This window comes from Dermacentor albipictus, chromosome 6 (genome assembly GCF_038994185.2).
Source record: "Dermacentor albipictus isolate Rhodes 1998 colony chromosome 6, USDA_Dalb.pri_finalv2, whole genome shotgun sequence".
Classification (NCBI taxonomy): Eukaryota; Metazoa; Arthropoda; class Arachnida; order Ixodida; family Ixodidae; genus Dermacentor; species Dermacentor albipictus.
Window position 1 is genome coordinate 113,043,745 of NC_091826.1, and position 24,531 is coordinate 113,068,275.

The following is a 24,531-nucleotide window of genomic DNA, read 5'->3' on the forward strand; positions in this document are numbered from 1 at the left end:
ACACTCGTTTGCAGAGAGAAGGCATCGTTCCGCCTTCCACTTCCGGTATGAGCGCTGTGCGCATGAGCGTTCAAGATCAGCGGATGTATCCTATTCTTTTTAAAATACAACACTTTAAGAGGAGCCGGCATTTAACGTTCACGTAAAGATTTGATACGTTGTTGCTTACTAACGTTTTCAAGTTCAATATTTTCGACAGAGATCACAAGATTCCATCAGGAATGTTAAAACTTCATAATTACTCTCCAGCGTTTTTTCAGGACCGCACTATACCAGCAAATACAGGTTATAGATGCAGGTCTTGAATATTCCTTTCTTCAGTGTGCTTGCCACGTAAGTGGTTGCAAAACATTTAACTCCCTTAAAGCTGCACTGAGGAAAGTGAAGGCGGTATAAGAAAACCTGAACAAGGCAGACAACTTAGACATACCCATAGTTCAAGAAGACTAGTAAGCTATGAAGCACAGCTGTGAATGAGGAAGAATTGTTTTGAAACATGGTCATAGCACTCAACGAAATGAAATATTGAAGAATCCAACATATTCGCCACAGACCGTATGTAGAGGAGACTTTTATAAAAATGCCCCAGCAAGTACTGATATATTCATAAGCAAAGGCGGTTCACATGGTTAGTTCTTACAAGAAATAATTTTTCGCTTGATTTATTCTGTCATTATGATGTTCTGAGGACAATGTCAGTCGCGGTATTAGATGAGATTTGCTTTATAATACGCCGGTATTAAGAGTTAAAGTGAGAAATACGTCTACTCGAGTAAGCAGGAAAGTCGTTAACGGTTGCACGAGATCAAAGCCGAGGTTTTTTCCCCCTTTATTTTGAGCTGTAAGTGGTTTTTGGTTCGACCTGACTCTATAGTGCTCGGCACAGATGCCCTGCAGGGCGAACAAACTCCTAAAAAATATGAGCTAGCAGAATTGAAATATGTGCTGTTCGGTTGAAAGTCCCAGATCCTGTTAAATTGATGTCTGTTGGACAGCTGATTCTTAGGTTTTAACGCTAAGCATTTTTTGCGAACGTCAGGAACTTATATATGTAGCCTCCTACCCCGGCTGGGCAGACGGTGCCTGCCGACTTGAGCTTCTGGATATATGCTGCCTTTTGCATTGCCGGCGTGGTCAGGGCATCTACGTTATTCGACCTTCGTCATCCGACTCTCGCCTCCGGTCCTCGCGTACTACCTGTGCCGAGGCAGCTGGCGCGTCTATGTAGTTGCGGGTATGTCGGATACGGAACACCGGTTCAAAACCAGTCTCCCACCCCATGCACGCCAACAAGGTTTTGACGCTCATGAAGAAGCTCTTAACAGAACACAGCTTAGTCGACAAATGCATGAACTCGGACATTACGTTCCTCCGAGGTTCGTTTGAGCAGGTCGAGGGTGGCGCACCACTGGAGTACTGTTGGCGCCAAATAAAGGGAGCGTGTTGGCAATCGCCCAGCCACAGGGCAAGCCCACGTACTTTCTGACCCTCAGAATTACTCAGCATCACAATATAAGCGCCTGCACGAAGTCAATGAGAGAGTCAAAGAGCCGTTCAAGGCGCACCGCCGCAGGGTCGGTTCCATGGCAAGGTACCTGCAAAAAGCATTATTTAACTTCGATTCTCACAGTAAGCGGGATTTGTATAACTTTTGTTTCAGGTAAACTTGAACATCGGGATTGAAGGTGAACCAACCAGTCGTAAAAAAATTGGCCTGTTTGGGAAAACTGTGCCAAGAAGTTGGCTGCGGCTTAGCTCAGGTAACTCCGGAAATATAAAGCGCAATCTTAGTTAAGCCTGTTTAAGCGTTGGTTTCACTTGGTTAACTTTTGATTTAGCTGTTATTATATTTAGGTATACAATCATCGTAAGGCCAGGTATGACGGCTATGCCTAGGTGTGTGGTTGGACACGACGGCGATTAGGCTACGCATCATTAGACGGTGTGACGCCTGCTGCGCCACAGGGAAATCGCAAGTGCTAGACATGCAAAGAGATGCCGCCATTTCACGAAGTGAAACGTCGCGGTAACCCTTTTGTAAACGTAAACCATCTTGCTTGTCTTCCGTATTTCGTTTAATGTTGTGATCGCTATTTAGACGCACTCCGCGATAGTATGGAAATGATGTCATAGACACAAAATTGCGATGTCCTTCTTCATTTCTTGATAAGGAGACGAATCCTACCTGAACCTAGTAATGTTGCTTGAAACCGAAAGTCCCCACTGGCGGATAGCGAATCAAAATTTAATATGATTTTAGCTCTGGAAGACCACTCCGCGAAAGAAGAATTCAGGACAGCTGTGGAAGGATGACATGAAACCAGAGCCCCGACTTTTTAAACTGAACTAACGTCATAACGCCATGGTATTTTTGGACGTTTCATGATCGTCTACACTAAACGACATTTCACGTTAGGACAATACGAAAGCACTTGTTAACAAGCGACCCAGTCATCCGGAAGAGGTGAAGGAATGGTATAACTATTAACAAACACGAACTTGGGTGTGACCTGTTCACCACCCCACCTCGATTAGATTCGTACATGTTGGCATGTACGGTATGGAAAGACATGGTTCTTTCTTACCAGGCCGGCTGACGTCAGGTAGAAGTCATCCATGGAAACCAATTTTCCGGGGTAGGAGGACATTGTTATCGTGTGGCCAGGAATTATACCACCTGTAATATAGCAGGTCGTCTGTAGATAATATTTCCCAAAAGTAGAGAGACCTAGCCTGTTCTGCTATTTCTCCTATCTCCTAACTCCTTATCTCCTATCGCCTTATTTCTCCTATTTGAGATCTGTATCTACAATGGCCGTGCACAGCCGAGACGCAAGGTATCAACATTTATTAATATCGTCTATTAATATTGTCGAAGCGGGGCCATTTACGTAGATGCGTACCTACATCTACAGCATTTGCAAAAACCTTAGAAGCCTGCCAGAAATCCTGCCGTCATTTATATAGTCTGTACCAACACATGAGAGACCTAATGGGTACGGTGAAACCCTATAAATTCGAGGCCCCAGTAACGAATTGTACATTGCACGAATTTAGCAATTTTCAGATGTCTGCGACTCTCGAAATTGCTGCAGCACAAATGATGCCATATTTTCTAATGTAAGAAAATTGTAATACCCTACGTAAAACGGGAACGTAAAACATTCGGGCTATTATCCTGAATGAAGGTCCTGGGCCAGCTCGAAACTTTCGTGGCTCACCAAGAAGCCATCGTCCATTAAATTTGAGATAGGGGCAACATTTTGTACATGCGGATAATCTGCTGGGTGTGCGAGGCTTCTTAAGCGCATGGACATGCACTCCGAACAGTTTGTTCAATTCCGACATGAAGAACGAATTCCTTCATTGACAAGACTCGCTAAATCGCGCCGCAGCTGAGGCGGGGCGAACATGACAAAGTGCCTCTAACGCATCACTGATCAAGGCACTTTGTGTCGCTTCGCTCATCAGAGAACGGCACTCCCTCTCGGTGAGGTCAAAAATCCGTACAGCATTTGAGAAGACTGACATAGCGAAAGGTCTCACGATGTAAATCTAATGCACCATGTTTTGGGGAGTACAGCCAGCAGAACAAGGCGACAAAATAAATATTTTTGTTTTTATCACACTCTTCATATTTCTTCCCTGGAGTGCTCGCCTACCCGCAAATTTTGGCACAATTTCCAATCGCATTAGTTGCGTTAGGGTGCGCGAATATAAGGGATGTTATAGTACTTATATATGTAATTTATAGCCGTGACTGTAGGCGTATCGAGTTCCGGTGTCACACGTGGCTTTTCTAAATTCCATTACATTATGTTGCAGTGTCCCTCACAATCTTCAGGCGTTTGAAAAGAGGAAATCTTAACAGAGCCAAAATTCATGGTCCTGCGACAGGACTTATAAAACGTGCCGTGATACGCTCCAATATTTCTAACTTTGGTTATCTCCCTGGTAGTATATGATTGTCAGAATGTTTTAGACGACAGCTGCTCTCATGATTCACTTGACTAGGCCTTTAGCACCACAAGGTACGTTCACATCATGATGCCTTTCAAGATTATATAGCTATTTAGCATATATTCTTCCGAAAAAAAGAAAAATAAGCCAGAGGGACACAGGATATTCAACATGGTATGATGTGCGCAGTTAGGTTTTATGAGCGCAGAAAAAACAAGTTGTTGCCAATAAATCTCGTAAATAAGAGGTTTTCATGCCAAATGAACTCAAACATGTCGATAGACGCCACACAGTCTTGTGCGCTTGTGTGATTAAATTTCCGGGAGATTTCTTTACAATTTTCCAAAGATTCTTGCTGCTGCCACCGCGACATAAACTCAATGATGACACAACTCAACCTGCAATGAGCGATTAAGCTCGACATGTTCTGGAGATTGCAATGATATCTTTTCCTGGATCCCTGCTCATAAAAGTAGGTCCTCTGAACAAACGAAAGTACCTCACCCTCATCGCAAGAGGCTGCGGGCTACCAGCCATTTCGACGTTTAATGTTGAGGCTGAGCTCAGTGTTCTATTAAAGTAGCGTCCCCACTGCCGAACGTAGTGCCTACCAGGTAAGCGACATCGGTACGCAGTCTTTCCGCCCACAGCGGCTAAAAGGGCACAAGAATGAAATAGTTGAGAGCGCGGAAAGCTCTGTATAGTTGATGCTCTTTACCTGGCAAGAAGTGCGTTAAAATGACTCTGCAATTTCAAAATGATTTTCGTCGGCTGCAACAGGAAATTCGAGTACGGCCGGTGGTATTCAGCAGACCGCAGCAGACGCTTGTGCCCTCACCGGAAGGAGAACCATCCATTCTGAGTAGGAACGGAGATTGCCCCGCACTAGGAGTTAGCAAAGCAGTAAACGTGACGTGCTCCACAAACACGTGCCATGGCGCGCTCACTAGCATTGTTCGCAACGGTTCCGTCGGCACCCCCGTGTTCGTTGGCATTCTTAGTCTTGACAAGCGAGACAGAGAATTGTACGTTTATTTATAAATAATCTTACACTTGGATTATAAAGTCCACTAAAGCATTCGTTTGCGTACTCAAATAATTTTGGCTGTATTGGTATAATAATTCATGCGCAACTCAATTAGATTCTCTTTCACGCGCACATTATTTTGTAAAAAAGGCTGCGAAATAATTATGAAATAACAAGGCACAAGCCAGTGAAAGTTGTTTCAGTAGGCGAATTGTTGATTTTCCTTTGCACTGTTTCGCTTAATTTACTCAAAACTTAAATTTTAGTTAACAGAATCAAAAACAAATATACCGTCTTGTATCATTCTTTACGATGTTAGCGGTGATGTTGAAGGCGAGCGTTTAATTTCTTCGGCGTTTACTGCAATACCAGAGTGGGGAAGTGATGCAAAATGTTACTTTGCGTGCACAACTGCTGTTTGTCTGCGTAGTTCTCAGAACACACAGCGATAGGCATTTGCTTGAGTCGTTGGTGTGCTGTATTGTTCATAAACACCGATAAGGTTAGCACTGTCATTGCCTCACACGGTACATCGCATCCGGGCAGGGATATTGAGGCACGCCGTAGTGGCATATTACGGTATAATTTTGATCGCTTGAAATTATTTAACGAGCACCTAAATCTAAGTACATGAGCGACTTTGTGTTTCGCCACCGTCGAAATGTGGCTGCCGCGGTCAGGATCGAGCCCGCGACCTCAAGCAATGCCATAGCCGCAAAGCTACAACTGTGGCTACAGAAGTGTTGCATGGGCGCATAGACGCTACGGTGACTTTATGCTGCTATAAGTCTGCACACCTTGCGTGAAATGTCCGCTTAACAAATTTCCATGGTGTTCATTTTTTCAGAAATAGCAGAAACGTATCGCATTGTACCTTGAACTTAAAGTTATCGACTTTGTCCACAACCGCTTTTGCTTCAAGTAGTAGCGTCTCCTCGCATTCTCACCTCGCCTTTTCCGGCTCACGCCCTCCTCCATATATGCGACTTTCGAGCGAAGAGCGCCAAGGTTGGTATTCACTTGTTTCATGGCTGCGTCGTTTCTACCCATTCTATGCCTGCTCTCCCCTACCTGCCCTATACCATTCTGTCCGTGTCCCCTCTGCACGGTTGTACATTGTAGATAGGTAAGCGCCGCAGCTTCTGCAATACTTTTGCGGGACGTCACGGATAATTACAACCGTCAAGAGCATTGTGGCGACGCCCAGGGAGGTCCAGAAGTGCATTGTGTACATGCGACGCGGTACAAACGTCCAAACAAGCTTCTCGCATCGCCTTTCCTCTCTACCAGGCTACTGCCACGTATATGCGCACTCTCAACCACCTTCCGACGTGGCGTGCAAGAAAGCAGCAGCCGCAGTAGTGGAAAAGTCGAAAGAAGAGGCAAAGAACTTTAATAATACTAAATCAACAAGATTCGTCTATAGTAAGACATTTCTCTATAGAAAACTATTCTGTGCTTGGGAAGAGGGGAATAAGGAGGAAGAAGGTGGGTGGGTGACGATGACGATCGCTCCGTCGAAATTGAAAACATCCGTGTGTGCTTATAGCCTCAATGAAGTGGGTAGCAAGACTGTTACGTCGGTGACGGGTGTATCATGTTTCTGACGGATATCGAAGTGCGAAGCAGCATGTCCTACAGTGCTAACTATGTATGATAAAGTGGTGGCACGTGCAGTGACTCGTGTGATAGACTCACTCTGTCCCGTTGCGCCAGGCGCATAGTGCCAGGGAAACGTGTACTTCTTCTGAATTCTCAGCATGCTCTTATACAGGAACCAGGCGTTGTGGGCCACGTAGAGCTCTTCGTTTTCACCGACGACTTTCACCAGTGCCGTACATGCTGGTACCACGTTCAGTGAGTTTATATCTGGAGTGCGCCCCAGCGCTGCTTCAAGGTCGATGAAATCTCCGATAAGGCTGAAAAGTCTAGCAAACAGGGAAGAACTCTGTGCACCGTGCCTTTCAGAAAAGTTCAGTCACTGGGCTAAAATATATTTCTGTACCATGAAACTGAATAATAGAGAACAGACTGGTGGGCTAGTTGCTACTGCATAACTTCAGGCAAATCGCAATATGCTGACTCGAAACCCAGATCGAGTGAATAGGGATACCATCAAGACACTCGAAATGAATAGAAACTATAACACTTAAAGTTGTCAATTTGTTTCAATTTCAAACAAGGAAATGTTCCTTTCCCGGTAGCGGTCTATGGGGGATAATTTTGCCGAAATCTGTGTTGCGACGCTGGCTTTTGTTCTTCCTGTTGCACTGTGGATTGTAAGGGGTAACCATATAAAAAGAATTAAATTATTATGGGGTTTTACGTGCCAAAAGCACTTTCTGATTATGGGGCACGCCGTAGTGGAGGACTCCGTAAATTTCGACCACCTGGGGTTCTTTGACGTGCACCTAAATCTAAATACACGGGAGTTTTCGCATTTCGCCCCCATCGAAATGCTGCCGCCGTGGCCGGGATTCGATCCCGCGAGCTTGTGCTCAGCAGCCTAACACCATAGCAACTGAGCAACCACGGCGAGTTAACCATATACAATAAAATTCAGTTCTTAGCGCTGTGTCTTCGTTCTCTTCTGTTGTCCTACATGTTATTTTGAGCTTTGCCTCAAGTTCCAAAATAAAGCTCCAGCGTTGACAAATATGGCCATTAGGGCGACTTCGTTAGATGGCGAGGTTGCTGATATGGAACCGTTACCATGGCATAAATTTCAGTAGTAAGATATAAATATCAGTTGCTTGTGATAATCTTTTTCATTGGTTTGTGTATTGGGCGATGGGATATTGTAGTTATATGCGGCTGAAATCGTACATATACCACTTTTTGTTTTCGCTTGCCTGAGTACATTGGGGACGAACGAGATAGCAGTCAGGTCACAAATATTTTTTCTCACCTAAATCATTACGCTAGTTGCAATGATGGAAGGGCTTACAGCGCTCTGGTGACATTTGTAACCTCCCTGGATGCGTCAAGAGGCAGGTTATCGAAGGCGTCACTCAAACCAAGAATTTGCTTCATTTGGATGTGTACCTGTAAAATGAGAAAAAAGAACACAAACGTTTTATTTTGAGGGAACTATATCAGAGCACTAGATCCAATATAGATTTTGAGGTTCCGTAAGAAACTCGCACTATTTAGGCATCTGGGAGCGTAACTGAAGAAGCGCCAGCTTTTGCTGGTGCTTGTTTAATTGACCCGGTCATGTCAACAATAGCGCCATGAAGTGAACGTAGAACAGTGATCGCTGGAGATTCTGCAGAAAAAACTTTCTTAGTCTCGAGTAAAATGAGGGCGCTTACTTCCTAAGAATTGCTTTGGGAGCATTGGCAGCTGCAGGTGTGACGGGTTAGTGAGTGATCTACGGCCGATACAGCTTTCGTATACACAAATCGCACGTTAGTGGGCCACTTTAACAGCAGCAGCGCCTCTCGGCCCGCTTCACTATTGTCACGTAGTAGTGACGGTGAAGAAAGCAGCCAAACTGGGATTATGAAACATGGCGTTTTATTGGGCGAACTTGTGCCTTTAGAAGCAGGCTACACTCAAAGAACAACGATAGCGGCGAACACGCTCGGCGATCAAAGAAAATCTCATCAGCGGGCCGGTAAAGCGCGTCGGCTTTTATGCGTGAGTCGTCGAATGTTCCAGACTAATCGCTGGGACCCGCGTGCCTTCCACAAAGTTCTGCACCATTCGCGTCCCGCATACATGCAATCAGATTATGCAGTGTTTGGCGAGAACAAACACCGGATAGAACCATGGATAACATCCCAGAAACTTCCAAAATATGCAGGCGCGTCCTGCGCTATGCGATAACATTTGTTAGGCGGTGAAACGTGCCGCCCGATAAAGACAAGTACACGTGTCAACACCCCCCTCTTAAAAAGCATCGACCCGATGCTGCAAACAAACGAAAGCAATAAAGAAAAGCACTCTTAGTAAAGAAAACAACAAAATAAGGAAGTTCGTCAGCGTGCGTAAAAGGTCTTCAGACGCACTACGTGGACCACTTCAGTTCGTGCCCGGCGCCGCTGCGAATGCGAACTGCCGTCTGGCACAACCTCATAGTCCAGTTCGCCAACACGTCGGATGATATTGTAGGGCCCGAAATAGCGTCACAATAGTTTCTCGCTGAGGTAGCGAGGCACTGGAAGTGATAAGGGAATACATCTTCTTAGGGCAGGTAGTGACGGCGGATCCGGGTCATGAGACGGAAATAATCAGAAGAATAAGAATGGGCTGGGGTGCGTTTGGCAGGCATTCTCAGATCATGAACCGCAGGTTGCCATTATCCCTCAAGAGATAAGTGTATAAAAGCTGCGTCTTACCAGTTCTCACCTATGGGGCAGAAACCCGGAGGCTTACGAAAAGGGTCCTACTTAAATTGAGGACGACACAATGACCTATGGAAAGAAGAATGATGGGTGTAACGTTAAGGGATAAGAGAAGAGCAGATTGGGTGAAGGAACAAACGCGAGGTAATGACATCTTAGTTAAAATCAAGAAAAAGAAATAGGCATGGGCAGGACATGTAATGAGGAGGGAACATGAGCGATGGTCATTAAGGGTTACGGACTGGATTCCAAGGGAAGGGAAGCGTAGCAGGGGACGGCAGAAAGTTAGGTGGGGGGATGAGATTAAGAAGTTTGCAGGGACGACATGGCCCCAATTAGTACATGACCGGGGTTGTTGGAGAAATATGGGAGAGGCCTTTGCCCTGCAGTGAGCGTAACCAGGCTACTGATGATGATGATGAGTCCTCGTCAACGCATTGGGGTCCAAACCCAAACACGGTCACCAGGCTGGTATTCGACGAAGCGTCGTCGGAGATTGTAGTGTCGGCTGTCAGTACGCTGCTGGTTGTTGATCCTTAGGCGGGCGAGCTGTCGGGCTTCTTCGCCGCACTGGAGATAGCTAGTGACGGCAACATTCTGTTCGTCCGTAGCGTGCGGCAGGAATGGCGTCGAGTGTCGTCGTCGAGTTCCTGTCGTAAACCAGCTGAAACGGCGTGATCTGCGTTGTTTCTTGCACCGCGGTGTTGTAAGAAAAGGTTACATACGGCAGGACCGCGTCCCACGTCGTGTGCTCGACGTCGACGTACATTGCTATCATGTCGGCGAGGGTCTTGTTCACGCGCTCCGTGAGACCTTTCGTCTGTGGGTGGTAGGCAGTTGCCCTCCTGTGACTTGTATGGCTGTATTGCAGAATAGCTTGGGTGAGCGATCTTGTAAAGGCTGTTCCTCTGTCGGTGATGAGGACTTCTGGGGCACCATGTCGCAGCAGAATGTGCTCGATGAAAAATTTCGCCACTTCGGCTGCGCTGCTTTTTGGTAGAGTTTTAGTTTCAGCGAAGCGGGTGAGATAGTCCGTCGCCACGACGATCCACTTATTTTCGGACGTTGATGCCGGAAACGGTCGCAACAAATCCATCTCGATCTGCTGAAATGGTCGGCAAGGTGGTTTGATCGGCTGTAGTAATGCTGCTGGCCTTGTCGGTGGTGTCTGGCGTCGCTGACAGTATCGGTATGTCTTGACGTAACGGGCGACGCCGGCGGTCAGACGCGGCGAGTAATACCTTTCCTGCATTCTCGACAGTGTTCGGGATAATCCAAGGTGCCCAGTGGTTGGATCGTCATGTAGGGCATGCAGCACTTCTGGACGCCGCGCTGACGAAAGAAGGAGGTAGCTGGCGCGGACTAGTGAAAAGTTCTTTACGAGCAGGTTGCTTTATAATGTGAACACAGACAATCCACGCATTAATGCCCTAGGTGTACTACGTCGGTGTTCCCTTCCAAATACTCGACGAGGCCTTTTAGATCCGGGTCTGCTCGTTGCTGTTTAGTGAAGTCTTCCACGCTTATTATTCCAAGGAAGGCGTCATCATCCTCGTCGTCTTGCGGCGGGGGATCGATGGTGGCGCATGATTCATATATTATTGAGTCATATTCTTGCAGTCTGAGACGCCACCTCGCCAGCCGTCCTGAAGGGTCCTTTAATTTAGCTAGCCAACACAATGCGTGAAGGTCGCTGACGACTTTAAATGGCCTGCCATATAGGTAAGGGTGGAATTTTGCTGTAGCCCAAATGATGGTGAGGCATTCCTTTTCAGTGGTAGAATAATTGCCTTCCGCTTTTGACAGCGACCGGCTAGCATAAGATATCACCCGGTCATGTCCATCTTTCTTGTCGACTAGTACGGGACCGAGGCCTAGGCTGCTGGCGTGTGTGTGGATTTAGGTATCGGCGCCTTCGTCGAAATGTGCAAGTACTGGCGTCAACTACATGCGTCGTTTTAGTTCTTGAAATGCGTCGGCCTGCGGCCTTTGTCACTTGAACTGGACATCAGATTTGGTTAGATGCGTTAGCGGCTCAGCGATGCGTGAAAAGTCCTTCACAAAGCGTCTGTAGTAGGCACACATGCCAAGGAATCTAGGCACCTCTTTCTTGTGGATGGGCTGCCTGCGGGAACTTTGCGATGTCAGCTGTTTTTTTACGGGTCGTGGCGTACTCCGGATTTGCTAATGACGTGGCCTAGGAATCAAAGCTCATCGTAAGCGAAGCGGCACTTTTCCGGCTTCAGAGTGAGCCCTGATGATTTGATGGCCTCTAGCACTGTCGCAAGCCGCCTAAGCTGATCGTCGAAATTTCCAGCGAAGACGACGACGTCATCCAAGTAAACAAGACACGTCTGCTACTTCAATCCTGCTAACACCGTGTCCTTGACGCGCTGGAATATTGCAGGCGCCGAGCACAGTCCGAATGGGATGACCTTGAACTCGTAGGGGCCGTCTGGCGTGATGAAAGCGGTCTTTTCGCGATCTCTCTCGTCGACTTCTATTTGCCAGTAGCCAGACTTGAGGTCCATCAACGAGAAGTATTTAGCGTTGCAGAGCCGATCCAATGCATCGTCTTTCAGTGGCTCGGGTATACGTCTTTCTTCGTGATCTTGTTCAGTCGATGGTAATCGACGCAAAAACGTAGGTTTCCGTGCTTTTTTTTCACCAGGACAACAGGAGATGCCCACGGGCTGGATGATGTCGACGCGAGGCATTTCGTCTACTTGTTCCCTAATAGCTTCACGTTCTCGCGTCGAAACTCGGTATGGGCTCTGGCGCAGTGGTTGAGCACACTCTTCGCTTATTATGCGATGCTTTGCAACTGATGTTTGTTGAATCATCGATGACGTCGAGAAGCAGTCTTTGTATCGTTAGAGAAGACTTCTGAGCTGTTGCTGCTTATTTATGGTGAGACCTGGATTTTCGTCGAAGTCTGGTTCGTGAACTATGTTCGTCGGGTTAGGTGCGGCAGTATCTGAGAGGACAAGACCATTGCTGGTTTCCACAATTTCCTCGATGTACGCGATTGTCGTGCCCTGGCTGATGTGCTTGATCTCTTGGCTGAAGTTGGTTAGCATCACTTCCTCTTTACCTCCGCGGAGTCCGGTGATCCCTCTTGCGACACAATTTTCACGGTCGAGCAGTAGATATTGGTCGCCCTCGATGACACGCTCTACGTCAGCGGGTGCTTCGGTGCCGACGGAAATAACAATGCTGGAGCGCGGCGGGATGCTCACTTGATCTTCGAGCACACTCAAGGTTTGGTGACTTCGAGAGCTCTCCGGTGGTGGTGCTTGATCTTCCGACAGCCTTATCGATTTCGACTTCTGGTCGGTGATTGCGCTGTGTTGGTTCAGGAAGTCCATGCCGAGAATGACGTCTCGTGAACATTGTTGGAGGACAACGAAGGTGGCAGAATAAGTCCAGTCATGTACGGAAATTCTTGCCTAGCAGAATCGAGTCAGCGTAATCAGGTGTCCATAGCGGTCCAAATTTGAGGGCCCTCCCATGCAGTCTTAACCTTCTTCAACTGGGCGGCGATGTGTCCACTCATGACGCAGTAATCCGCCCCTGTGTCGACTAAGGCGGTGACTGTGTGGCCGTCGAGGGGCACGTTGAGGTCGGTGGTTCTTTGTCTTGCGTTACAGTTAGGTCTGGGCGTCGGATCACGGCTGCGTCGCGTTGACCGGTGGCTGGTGCGTCACGTCGTCGGGGCGTCTTTCATCAGTGTGTTCTATGCTACCAGACTTCGTCGGGATGGCGGTGTGGCGTCGTTGCTATGTCACCGAGATAGACTTTTCGGCGTCTTCGTCGGCGGCGGAGGATCTTCGTCCGTTCTGCGAACAGCAACCGCACCTCCATCGGTTGCTGCTTTTAGCTTTCTGGATATCGGCTTACGGAGCGGCCCCGGGCTGTTCCAGTGTATGGATGGTGCTGTGGCGACAGGTAGCGGCCTGGTGACGGCGAACGGGATGACCATCGAGAGTTACGCTGAGTGGCGGCTAGGTAATCGGCGATGTCAAGTGGGCGCTCCCCAAGCTGTGGATGCGGCGCGTTGACGGCGAACCCTCTCCATCCCAAGTCGCAATATGGGCATCGGTGGCACACATGGCCGGCTTCTCCACAGTGATAGCATTGCGGGCGGTGGTCGGGGGCTCGCCAGATGTCCGTTTTCCTCGCGTAGGTGCGCTGGGCGATAGGTGGGCGCGCTGGCGGCGGCGGCGGTGGCAGGCGACGCATCGTGGCGTTACCGAGCCCTGGCGTGGTCGGGACGGGGATCTTGGCGGCGGGTGACGGCGGCGTAGGCCATCGCTTGCAGATGGGGCTGCGGCGATTGTGGTTGCACCTCAGCAACTCCAAGAGATCGTTGGACTTTGACGATTTCGGCTATTGAGGCCATTTGAGGTTGCGATGAAGGGAAGATCTTCTGAAGCTCCTCTTGTACGACTGCGCTGATAGTCTCGCGCAGGTCATCAGTGGCCAGTGATTGAACTGCGGCGTAGTTTGTTGACTTGGTGCGGTGGTCGAATTGCCGGTTCCTCATTTCCAGTGCTTTCTCGATGCTTGTCGCCTCGCGAACAAACTTGTCGACGGTCTTCAGTGGGCTTCTTACCATTCCGGCGAAAAGTTCTTCCTTTACACCACGCATCAGTAGGCGGACTTTTTTCTCCTCCGAGATTTCCTGGTCGTCGTGCCGGAAAAGACGGGCCATCTCCTCCGTGAAGATTGCGATCGTCTCATTTGTCAGCTGCGCTCTGGTTTCTAGTAGAGCTTGGGCTCGCTCTTTTCGCACGACGCTTGTAAATGTTTGCAGGAAGCCGCTTCGGAACAAGTCCCACGTCATCAAGGTGGCTTCTCTATTCTCGAACCACGTCCTGGCGGTGTCCTCCAATGCGAAATATACATGTCACAGCTTGTCGTCGCTTGCTCAGCTGTTAAACGTAGCGACCCTCTGATACGTTTCCAGCCAGCTTTCCGGGTCCTCAAATGTGGAAGCGCGGAACGTCGGTGGTTCCCTGGGCTGCTGCTGCACGATGGGGGACGCTGGGACTGCCATTGAGGTTGCCTTGGCCACAATCTTCTTGGGCTCCTCAGGTAGAGGTCCGTGCTCCGGGGACAGCTCTTGAAGACGGCGGATTCCTCGATGGTCTGGGACTACGTTGGTGTTCTCCTTGCGGTCCGGGCTTGAATTACGGCTTGTCGGGGGCGTCCGGTACATGAACGTAAAGCATCCCTACCAGATGTCACGTGGTGGTGACGAAGAACACAGTAACAAATACTGTGAAAGACAAAACTAACTTTTATTGGGCGAACCTGTGCCCACAAAAACAGGCTGCGCTTATAGCACAACGATAGCGGCGAACACATTCGGCGATCGTCGAAAATCTCAACAGCATGTCAAGCGCGTCGGCTTTTATACATCAGTCGTCGAATGTTCCAGAGTAATCGCTGGGACCGCGTGCCTTCCACAAAGTTCTGCGCCATTCGCGTCGCGCATACATGCAATCAGATTACGCAAGGTTCGGCGAAAAGAGAGAGCGGATAGATCCATCGATAACATTCCAGAAACTTCCGAAACGTGCAGGCGTGTCCTGCGCTGTGCGATAACGTTTGTTAGGTAGTGTAACGTGTCGCCGGATAAAGACAAGTACACGTGTCACTATTATTGTGACGTTTTTATTTTTCGTTGCTCTGGTGCCGTTATCGCTGACAATATCTCGCCTTCACTGCATCACACTTGTTCTATGGCCTCTTTCTGATGGCCTGGAGGCCAATACCCTTCTGATTGTTGGTTAACGAGTGCCGGTGTAACAAAGCGTCGTAATACAAACCTTAGTGTTAGGAAAATTCTTTGTTACAACCAAATTTGGCTAAACAACTTCGCCTTGCGCTTATATGGCTCAAATGTGGACCTTTGAAAAAAGTCGTACAATATATACAATGGAGGCTATACTAGCTCAGAATTTAAATTAGACTTATTACAAGAAACACACATAAATTACGTTTAATAGATTCAACAAAACATGTTCATATCATTTCAGCTTCGGCATCAGGGTCGATGCTGCAGTTTTTTTAATCCTATCCTGGCGAAGACTTTAGCGGGAGTTTACCTTGTGCAGACCGTGCATGGAGCTGGCGCGTAAAACTTACACCGACCCGTGTGTTGTCCCAGCTGTGGCATCAAGTTTGAAGTTTAAGTTTACTGTGGATTTCCGTCAACAATACAATGCACTTTAGACACTCTATAGGACCCAACAAAATTGTGAAATGGCCTAAAACAGCGGTTTCCTTAAAAAAGTAACTTGAACGGCAATGCATTTCGTCGGACACTACGAAGATTAATATCTAGGAACTGGTGTTGTCCAGGGAATTCGTTTCAAGTCGATACGCCGGGCGAACTCAGCGGCTATAATTCGTAGTTTGAAATATGTGGCGAAAATTAAATATTAAAAATAATAATTACCGTAGTTACGTGAATTATTGAATTAAAAATTTTGATTTCATTTAGAAGTAAAAGGTTTTGAGTAATTTAGATCAAGAGCTAGAATTGTACTATCTGCCACAGGCAATCTTTAAAAAATTTGGTGCAGCTAAAAAGAAGCACCCTGCATAGTTTGTATATCATGCAGGGAAGAGTATAACTAAATAGATTGTGCACATTCAGTATGCTGAACTTGTTAAACGAATCCTCCCTTCTAACACACACACACACACGCACACATACACACGCACACACACACACACACACAAATTATATATATATATATATATATATATATATATATATATATATATATATATATATATATATATATATATATATATGTATATGTATATATTGATGTGTGATTACGGGAAGCGCCATTTTCCAGCGAGTTAACACATATTTCAGGAGGGTTTTGCATGTACAGCGACATAAAGCAATACGGTAGCTTATTTGGATAGTGAAGAAGAACATAATATAGACTAATAAGTGATTCTGGCGAAAAGAAGTAGTGTCGACGCTTGGGAAGAACGTGTAGTAAGCAACATGTTTCTTTAACAACACGGCGCGCATGCAAATTGAACTTTATATACGAGTCTGTAACTGCTACTAGATATTTCCCATTATTGGTGCGCTTTTAATGAGAGCAGTTGTCATACAATACGTGATTATTCTCTATGGCTTGCCGTCTCTCAGAGTGAAAAAATAATACTGTCTTCGCTGGACTAAGTGTAACGGCCCTAATGGTGCACCAAGGCTGAGATTCATTGCGTAGAATCACCGGTGAAAAAAAAAGAACAGCGCGAAATAAACACGCAACAGTGATGAGCACAGGACAAGCGTTCAACTTTTTCATTGTCCGTGTTTTCTTGTGCGTGTCCACCGTCTCTAGCCGCTGGTTATTTCGCGCTGTTTTTCTACCGATGGATTCATGCCAACTAGCTCGCGTACACCCTTTTAGGCAGGATCATGCTGACTGTCCCAAATGAAACGCTGCCATCGCTTCACCGTAACAACCAGAAACATTTGTGTTCGGTTAGATATGGTTTTAGATGGTTGTTCTTCGTTTGTTAACTGGAATTTTAGTTTCCTTTATTCCCAAAGAAGTGTGATTTCCGTCTAAAATTTACTTCGCCGTCAACTTTTGAAGTCGTTAAATTGCCTTTAAACAGCCTGCTAAGTTTCATGCAAGGGTGGCAGCACGCGATTCTAGCCGCTAGAATATAGCGTAAACGGCACTCACGCATTCGGGATCAAGAAGAAATGTTCGTGAAAACGTAGTTCAAGTCCTGTGAATTTACTGCGGCGGTATTTGTTGACCTTTAACTCCCGGCAATACAACCCGAAGTCACCTTTTCTTTCGCTGCCACTTACAGTGCAACAGGAACTTCAAAGATAAATAAGGCGTCTAATATCGGTTACACTCAGGTGAACTCAACTCATTTGAAGGAAACAGCTTTGCTTTGCGTCGAAGGATTCCTTAATAAGAAAAGGGGTTTCGGGGGTTTCGTTAAAAATATGTAATGACCTACCACATTCACTTAAACACTCTTCATCTTTGAATGCATTCCATATGTGAGTTTAAATGTTTTATTTTTTTTCTGGATAGTATCATGCCCAATATTATGTTTTGCTGCATAGTTAAGCTTTTCGATATACCTACTTCTTTGCTTATTGTCACTTACCAGTGTATTCGATTTCGTGCGTTCATCTCTCTTCCTTGTACATGTTTTTTTGCGAAACACTTGTAGGCGAACCTTTCCCACGTTGACAGTATCTCTCTGTCTGTATATCTAGCCGCCTACGCCTTGGTGCTCTCATGGTCGTTTCGTTAACTTGGCATGTACCAAAATTGGCAAAGTATGACACGAGTGTATGACGAACATAAATTATAGGCCATGGCATGCGTGTCATGTAGGCCATTAAACAGCCGCCTGCGTTTTGGCATGTACCAAAATTGGAACAGTATAACAAGAGTGTAGGAGGAAACTCAATGGTAGGTCATGACATGACTGTCATGACATGCGTGTCATTTAGGTCATAAAACAGCCGCCTACGTCTTGTTGTGTACCAAAACTGGCGTGGCATGACAAGAGTGTATGACGAACATAAAGAATAGGTAATGACATGGGTTTCGCGTAGGTCATGAAACAGGCGTCTTCGTCTTGGTGCCCTCATGGTGGCTTCATTAACTCGGCATGTACCAAAATTGGCATAGTGTGACACGAGTGTACGACCAACGTAAATGACAACCCATAAGATTTCCAGGCCATGCCTGTCGTGTAGGTCGTGAAAGAGCCGCCTACGTCCTGATCCTCTTATGGTCGTTTCCTTAACTTGGTAGTTACTGGTAGCACTGCTTCGCATAACATCGATTCCCACAGGGTGTGCTACGTGCCGACTTTTTTATTTTTCTGCATTTACACACATCTTGTATACAATTTTATTCAACTGAGAGCCCTGTTGCAGTTTTTGACTTTGGGAACTTCGTATCCATTCCATCTTTGAATAATCATTGCTTGCTGAATGGATAGTAAAATTAAACTGACAGGGATACACCGAATACGGCGCCGTCTCATTTACATTTTTTAGAAAGCGCCCTACTAAAGAGAATGTACTGCTGACTTTCAAGGAAATTGACATAAGGATAAAGAACGGTGCATCTGGACATGGCAAAACAAAACAGAAGTATAAATCGTAACGAACAGTCAGCATGTTGCACGAAACGACTGCCAGAGCACCACAATTCGCGTATTCCTTTTATCAGTGTGGTGTTTATTTTCTTAGCAGCAAATTAAAATTTCGTTCCACTGCAATAGGAAATGAGCGAGAAAAAACTTTGGAGCGGACACGCAGCTAACGGAGGAGTGCGGCCAGTCGGGAATGCGTCCCGGGCGCCTGAGTACACACCCGCTGTAGACCAGGCGTGGGCAGAGCTGGCTTTGCTAGACGCGTTCGACACTTAGCAACAACGTCGTTGTCGGTATTCGAGCCCCACTTCTTATAGTACGCACGATAATGAGCGGCCCGCGTTTGCTGGCACATCACCCACCATACGTTCCTGTTCACTGTAACGCTGCACCGACGAAACAAACAATTTTGGATGGCTGGAAAAACTCGTGGACGAAAATTGCCCGTGGCAACTACAGCGAGTACGTTGATGCAATAGTGGCGACATCTGCTACAGGACCAGTTGCATACGTTTGGAAGTATGGATGCAATAAAAGTTCAATTCGAAACACGTTAGCCTAACTCTAATAAACATTTTTGGCAGCAATTAAATTGACACTAAGGCTACAAGATGTTTCGACAGCGTTTGTGTGGTTAATGAGGGGCACGAGGCTTTCTCAGAATTTACGCGCACAAGCTAGCTCGAATATCTCTCTTTTAGTAAGGGACCCTTATCAGAAAGGACATACTCCGTGGTCGTGTGTCATCTTCTGCCAATGCCTTTCGAGTAGATGCTCCTTAGTTCAAAGGACTTTGCAGGGCCCATGTATAATTGGTATAAGATTGCATGCACATTAAATTACGGGTGTACTTTTGCTTAAGATATCACAAAGCGCCTACCAAGTTCCAGTATGGATCGACTGCTCTCAGACGCTTCTCGTTCCGCCTCGAGTACTCGAGGTTCTTCTGGACGAAATCGTACAGTTTTGCGCAAAATTTGGTCTGGTTCTCGCAGTAGTGAGCAAAAACGTTCTCCCACTGGGCATCGATGAGCTTGCGGGTTAGGTGTGCTTCCAGGGCACCGGCAGCGTAAGCCTGGATTTCATCCGGGACGTTTGGGCTTGATTCCACTTCTAGGTATGACCAGCTGCAGGAAACAGGGAACCGTTAGGCTACAATGGTCACGTCAGACCAGATGTGTTACAAACCAGAATACCTACTGTTTCCTCAAACTAAACGAATGGAGACGTGCTGATGACAGTAATAACGTAAAGGCAGTGCAAACCACAAGAATGTAGGATTACAAATGGATGATGATAACAAAAACAACAAACAGGCACGTGAACTGTTTGTAGTTATTTCCACAGAGAGCGTTTATGTTTGGAGTTCCTTCGATCACCTGCTCTCTTAATTTATTCCTGCGCTACCTTCAACCTTTTGCAATGCTTCTACGCCATGAAATGAACTCACTCAAATCGCTATTCTCGTCAACTCGCCAAAATGATGCACGCTGCGTGACAACGGAGTTTGGCCAAGAGAAAGCATCTATGCTGCATCGAATAAGAGCAGGATCTTCTTATATCTCTGCGTGGTTATCGAAGACGTGACATACCAATTTTCTGCCTGTGCTTCATGCAATGAGACTGGCAGACAATGAATACTTTTTGTGCTGGTGTCCTAACTACTGTAGTGAAAGGGCCGCTATTCTTGAAAACGTACCCAAGCAACGCCTCCTTCATCCGTACCTGCAACAAGTCGTATTTCGGGAAGGATCGGCTATGGCCCGCATGGAAATTTCCTACCTTCTTCATAATTTTTCTTAAATTTATGCTCCAACTCCACTGAAGTTGTCTAAGTATGTGTAAGGATACTCCCTAATTTAAGTTGGCCCAACCCCAAGTATCAAGTTGGCCGAACTCCGAATTTTAGTTCGCGATCCACAAATATTCAAGTTCGCATGCACTGCGAGATTTAGGTTGGCCCAGCTAGTAATTTAGGTTAGCTAAACCCAAATATCAAGTTGGCCCACCCCCGAATTTCAGTCGTCCCACCGAAATATTTCGGTTGGCCAACCTTATTACACGCTCCCGACGCATTTTCTATGGAACCATACATATCACCATCAGCAACAGCGTCATCATCGTCATCATCGTCATCATGATTTATGGTCCCTTTAAAGGCCGCTTTTAGAGTATTAGTAATGGCGGGGGCAAATGCATCAATAAAAACTGTGGTCATTAATATACAAAGGGTAACTTATACAACGGTAAACAAAACTTAGTATATACGCTCGAAGACTGTGGGCGAGAAAAAAAAAAGGTACAAGTGATAGCACCAGTGGCAGTAGAGCTGGCAGGACAACTGGCAGTACAACAGAGCAGTAAAAAAAGGTAGAAATTAGGGTAAGAGCGAAGTGGTGGTAGGTTAAGGGTTTTAAGAACGTAACAATAGGTGCCTAAATTTATCTGACTCACTTTCATTTACTATATTGTCGGGTAGCGCGTTTCATTGTTCAATATCAATAGATAAAAAAGATTTGTTGAAGGCATTAGAGGTACCATGCAGACGTTGTAGACCCAAGTTCTCAAACAGACGGTGAGAAGTGTGGTTAGGTGGAAGGAGAATAGTGTTCCTGAGATGTGGGAAAACTATAATACAGCTTGGGCAGGAGAGAAAGTTGTAAAATGTTCCTGCGAAGTGTTAGACTGTGGATGCTGAGAGATGATTTAATGTCACTTATATGCCAGTCATAGTTTAACTCATAGTCTGAGTATGCATATATCTTATCATATTCGTATTCTCCCTGATTATTTTAATTTTGGGGAATTCAGATTTTACCTTATCGCCTATAAAGCTACCAATCATCGATATTTACCTTTTTGTAACAATTAAACTACATATTTTTCTGCGGATACCAGCCATTAGGCGTTTGACGTTACGAACCAGATTTGCTGGGGTACTCGCCAAAGAGTGATTACACAGTAGTGCACTAATCGTTAGTCTAGTGGTAAATACACCATTTACTGCAAGATACATTCATAGTGAGCAATTGCGGCCTCGATCTCTACGCTAAACAGCATTTGTAGCGACAACATGCCACTCCCATCGGAATGCATACTGTCCACTCACTTGGAGAAGGTTACTTTCTTTTACGAGGAGACCCTGTTGATTTATTTAATAATCAGTTTAAAGTATCCTGCAGTGTGGTTCCCAACAACGTTTTTCCTGGATTGCAACAATATGTTGTAGCTCTCGAAATGCCTTCACGCACGCATTCCATAGTCGGTCCGAACAAAATTGCATTTGCGAACATTATTAAATAATGCCACCCAAGCATTCCAGCGAGGTTGGAACGTGCGGCCCAGTGTTTATCACTGGGTTAATCCCGATGGTTCATTAAATGACGGCTTGGTAGGCTGCCGGATTCTGGGTACGCAGTTGCTGCTTGCGCTCGGCTGCACAAGAACGTTTTTGAGACCGGGCTGCAGCATCGGCATGACGTAGACGAGTTCATTCCCGGTATGCTCGCGACTTTGCTGATCGAAAGCTGCCTGCTCTCAAGGAGTACGTATGGTGCGTATTCGACCAATTTCGGGGCCGGAGAGAAACTGCTGCGCGCGCGCTCGGCTGCGACGGAGAGCAATGACGTCACTACTGGCGCAGCTAATCCAACACCGCATAGATCGTGCAAGGCGTTTTCACTCCGATCCATGACGTCATGTTAGATGGCTAGACTGCTATAGAATATAATGTTGGTGCTGCCGAGTAGGCAACAGTAATTTTGATGCCACCGCTTTCATGACGCCAGCTTTGTCAATGGAAATTTCGGGCCAGGTAGCGTGACGTCATAGTTCCAAGTAAACAGGTATTGTGCTGTCTAGGCGGTGTTGACTAATGGCGCGCCTCTTTTTCCCTCACTCACTTTTTTTGCGCATTCACATGGGGTTGCACCGGAGGAGATTTCGGCGTAAATGCGACCGTCAGACGGACGGATGTACGGAAGAATCGGCTAGCCATATAAAGAGCTTTGCTATAGAACTTCCACTAAACCCAGTGGAAAGCGAAACGCTAAACTGTTGCCTCCATACTGATGTGACTTATGGCTAGAGACCGGATGCGGCTTGCAAGAACATTTAATAACGAAAATAATAGCGAATTCAAGAACGGGTCCTTGAATTCGTTATTATTTTCGTTACTAAAGGTTCGTGCAAGCTCCCCAGATCTTTAGGCACGAATACTAGGCGCTAAGGCTGGCTATTAAGGCATATATAGGCACCAAGTAGAGTCATTTGGTCAAGTAGAGGCTTCAACGATTTGATCTTCCACCCTGAATCTCAGGATAAATGGTAATTAGTAAAGGGACGCACTCCAATAGTCTCATCTTTTGTAAAATTCAATTGCTTTTCTTCATGCTATACATTTTAGTCTTTTAGTAAAATTGTCGAAAAATATTCGTAATACGCAAATCAAGTTATTTCTCGAAATTTGATATTCTATCGCAAATCAATTTGGCTTTAGGGAGGGTTACTCAACTTATTTAGCACTAATACTCCTATCAGATAAGATTTGGCAGGCAATTGACACTGGAAATATTGGTGGTGGTATATTTACTGTTCTTCCTAAAGCGTTCAGTTCACTTGTTTAAAACATATTTATTGCTAAATTAGACTCTACTGTATAACTACCCCAGCGCTGCGGTTATTATGTAACTATTTGAGAGATACAGTATATACGATATCCATATCTAGTGCTTACAAGAATTATTATTCGCTCACCGCAACGATCTATATTAGCACCTCTCTTGTTTTTATTATACATAACGACCTCTCACAGTGCCTAAGGTCATCTCACTGTATCCTTTGCGCCGCCGACACTACCATTTATTCCTACGACAAATCTCTCGATAAAGTAACGTATAACGTTAACCACTACACGACCAACATTGTAACCTGGTGCTGACTAAAGAGACCACACATTAATGCTACAGAATATAACTTCGTCATTTTCTCAGGCCTCCGTCGCCAACCTTTGCTTCCAGCATACTTTATCCTACTGACAATGAAGTGTTCCTTGGCGTCATATTAGATACACACCTAAAAGTTGATGAGCATGTTTCACCTTTAAGAAACAAGGCAATTTACGGGATTAGAATATTAATTAAAGTTCTGAATATTTTAAAGTAAGGACACTCATTTGCCTTTACTACACTGTTGCTCAGCTCTAAGGGTATTTTATCATTACATAAACTAAATAAATACTGACTTAGAAAACTTGTTCATAATTCTGTTAACGGAAAGGTCCCATTCCGCATAATTACTAACAGCCAGTATCCTCACTCCACGTTTCCCCGATTCCCTTCTTCCAACAGTTATCTATTATCAAAACCTCTAACTAGTAGTGGTGAATTTACTACCAATTTTACATATCATGTGAAGTCAACAAACGAAGACACAAAGGAAAACACAGGGGAAATTACTTGTACTTACTCATTGAAATGAAGAAATAATAATGTAATGACAATGAAAGTGGGTGAAGAAACAATTTGCCGCTCGTGGAGAATGCTCGTGCGAGCATCGCACTATTTATTTATATCTGTTTAGCCTCCTAAGCGGCTGTGCTGGCAGAGACTACCCACTTGAGCCGTTGGGTATAGGCTAGTGTTCGCCGTGCTCGCTGCAACGTCGCCGTTGAAGATACTTGATCTGACTCTGGCCTCGGATTCTCGCGTATTACCTGCGCTCGAGCCAGATGGCGCGCCTAAAAAGATTTGATCATCGCGGCTGTGGAACACCGTGTGACGGTTGCTTTCATAGGTGCAGCGATTTAATAAGTTTCCCACGAGCGTAGAGTTCCGATTTCCGGAGAGCAAAGCGTCCCTACCCCGTTCCTTCCCAGGCTATCGTTGGACGTTCTCGGTTCTTCTTCTATTTGCCAGGACGTTTAGTCATGTATCGAGGACAGCTCTTTCGTTCTGCTCATACAGTGTGAATACAATCACGTGGCACCGAACTCCAGCACGACAGCGTCGCAGGAGCGGC

The 24,531-nt window shown here is 46.0% G+C and overlaps 1 protein-coding gene across 2 annotated transcripts in view; it reads right to left on the reverse strand.

Moving 5' to 3' along the window:
* Nucleotides 1-24,531, reverse strand: part of LOC135913296 (putative phospholipase B-like 2) — a 150,753-nt gene that overhangs the window by 20,413 nt on the left and 105,809 nt on the right. For both annotated transcript variants that reach the window (XM_070520931.1, XM_065445881.1), the window contains exons 3-6: nucleotides 19,394-19,640; nucleotides 7,935-8,032; nucleotides 6,686-6,915; nucleotides 2,586-2,677 (exon numbers count right to left, since the gene is read on the reverse strand). In XM_070520931.1, the coding sequence (XP_070377032.1) occupies nucleotides 2,586-2,677; nucleotides 6,686-6,915; nucleotides 7,935-8,032; nucleotides 19,394-19,640 (667 nt within the window). The remainder of the gene's footprint in view (nucleotides 1-2,585; nucleotides 2,678-6,685; nucleotides 6,916-7,934; nucleotides 8,033-19,393; nucleotides 19,641-24,531) is intronic.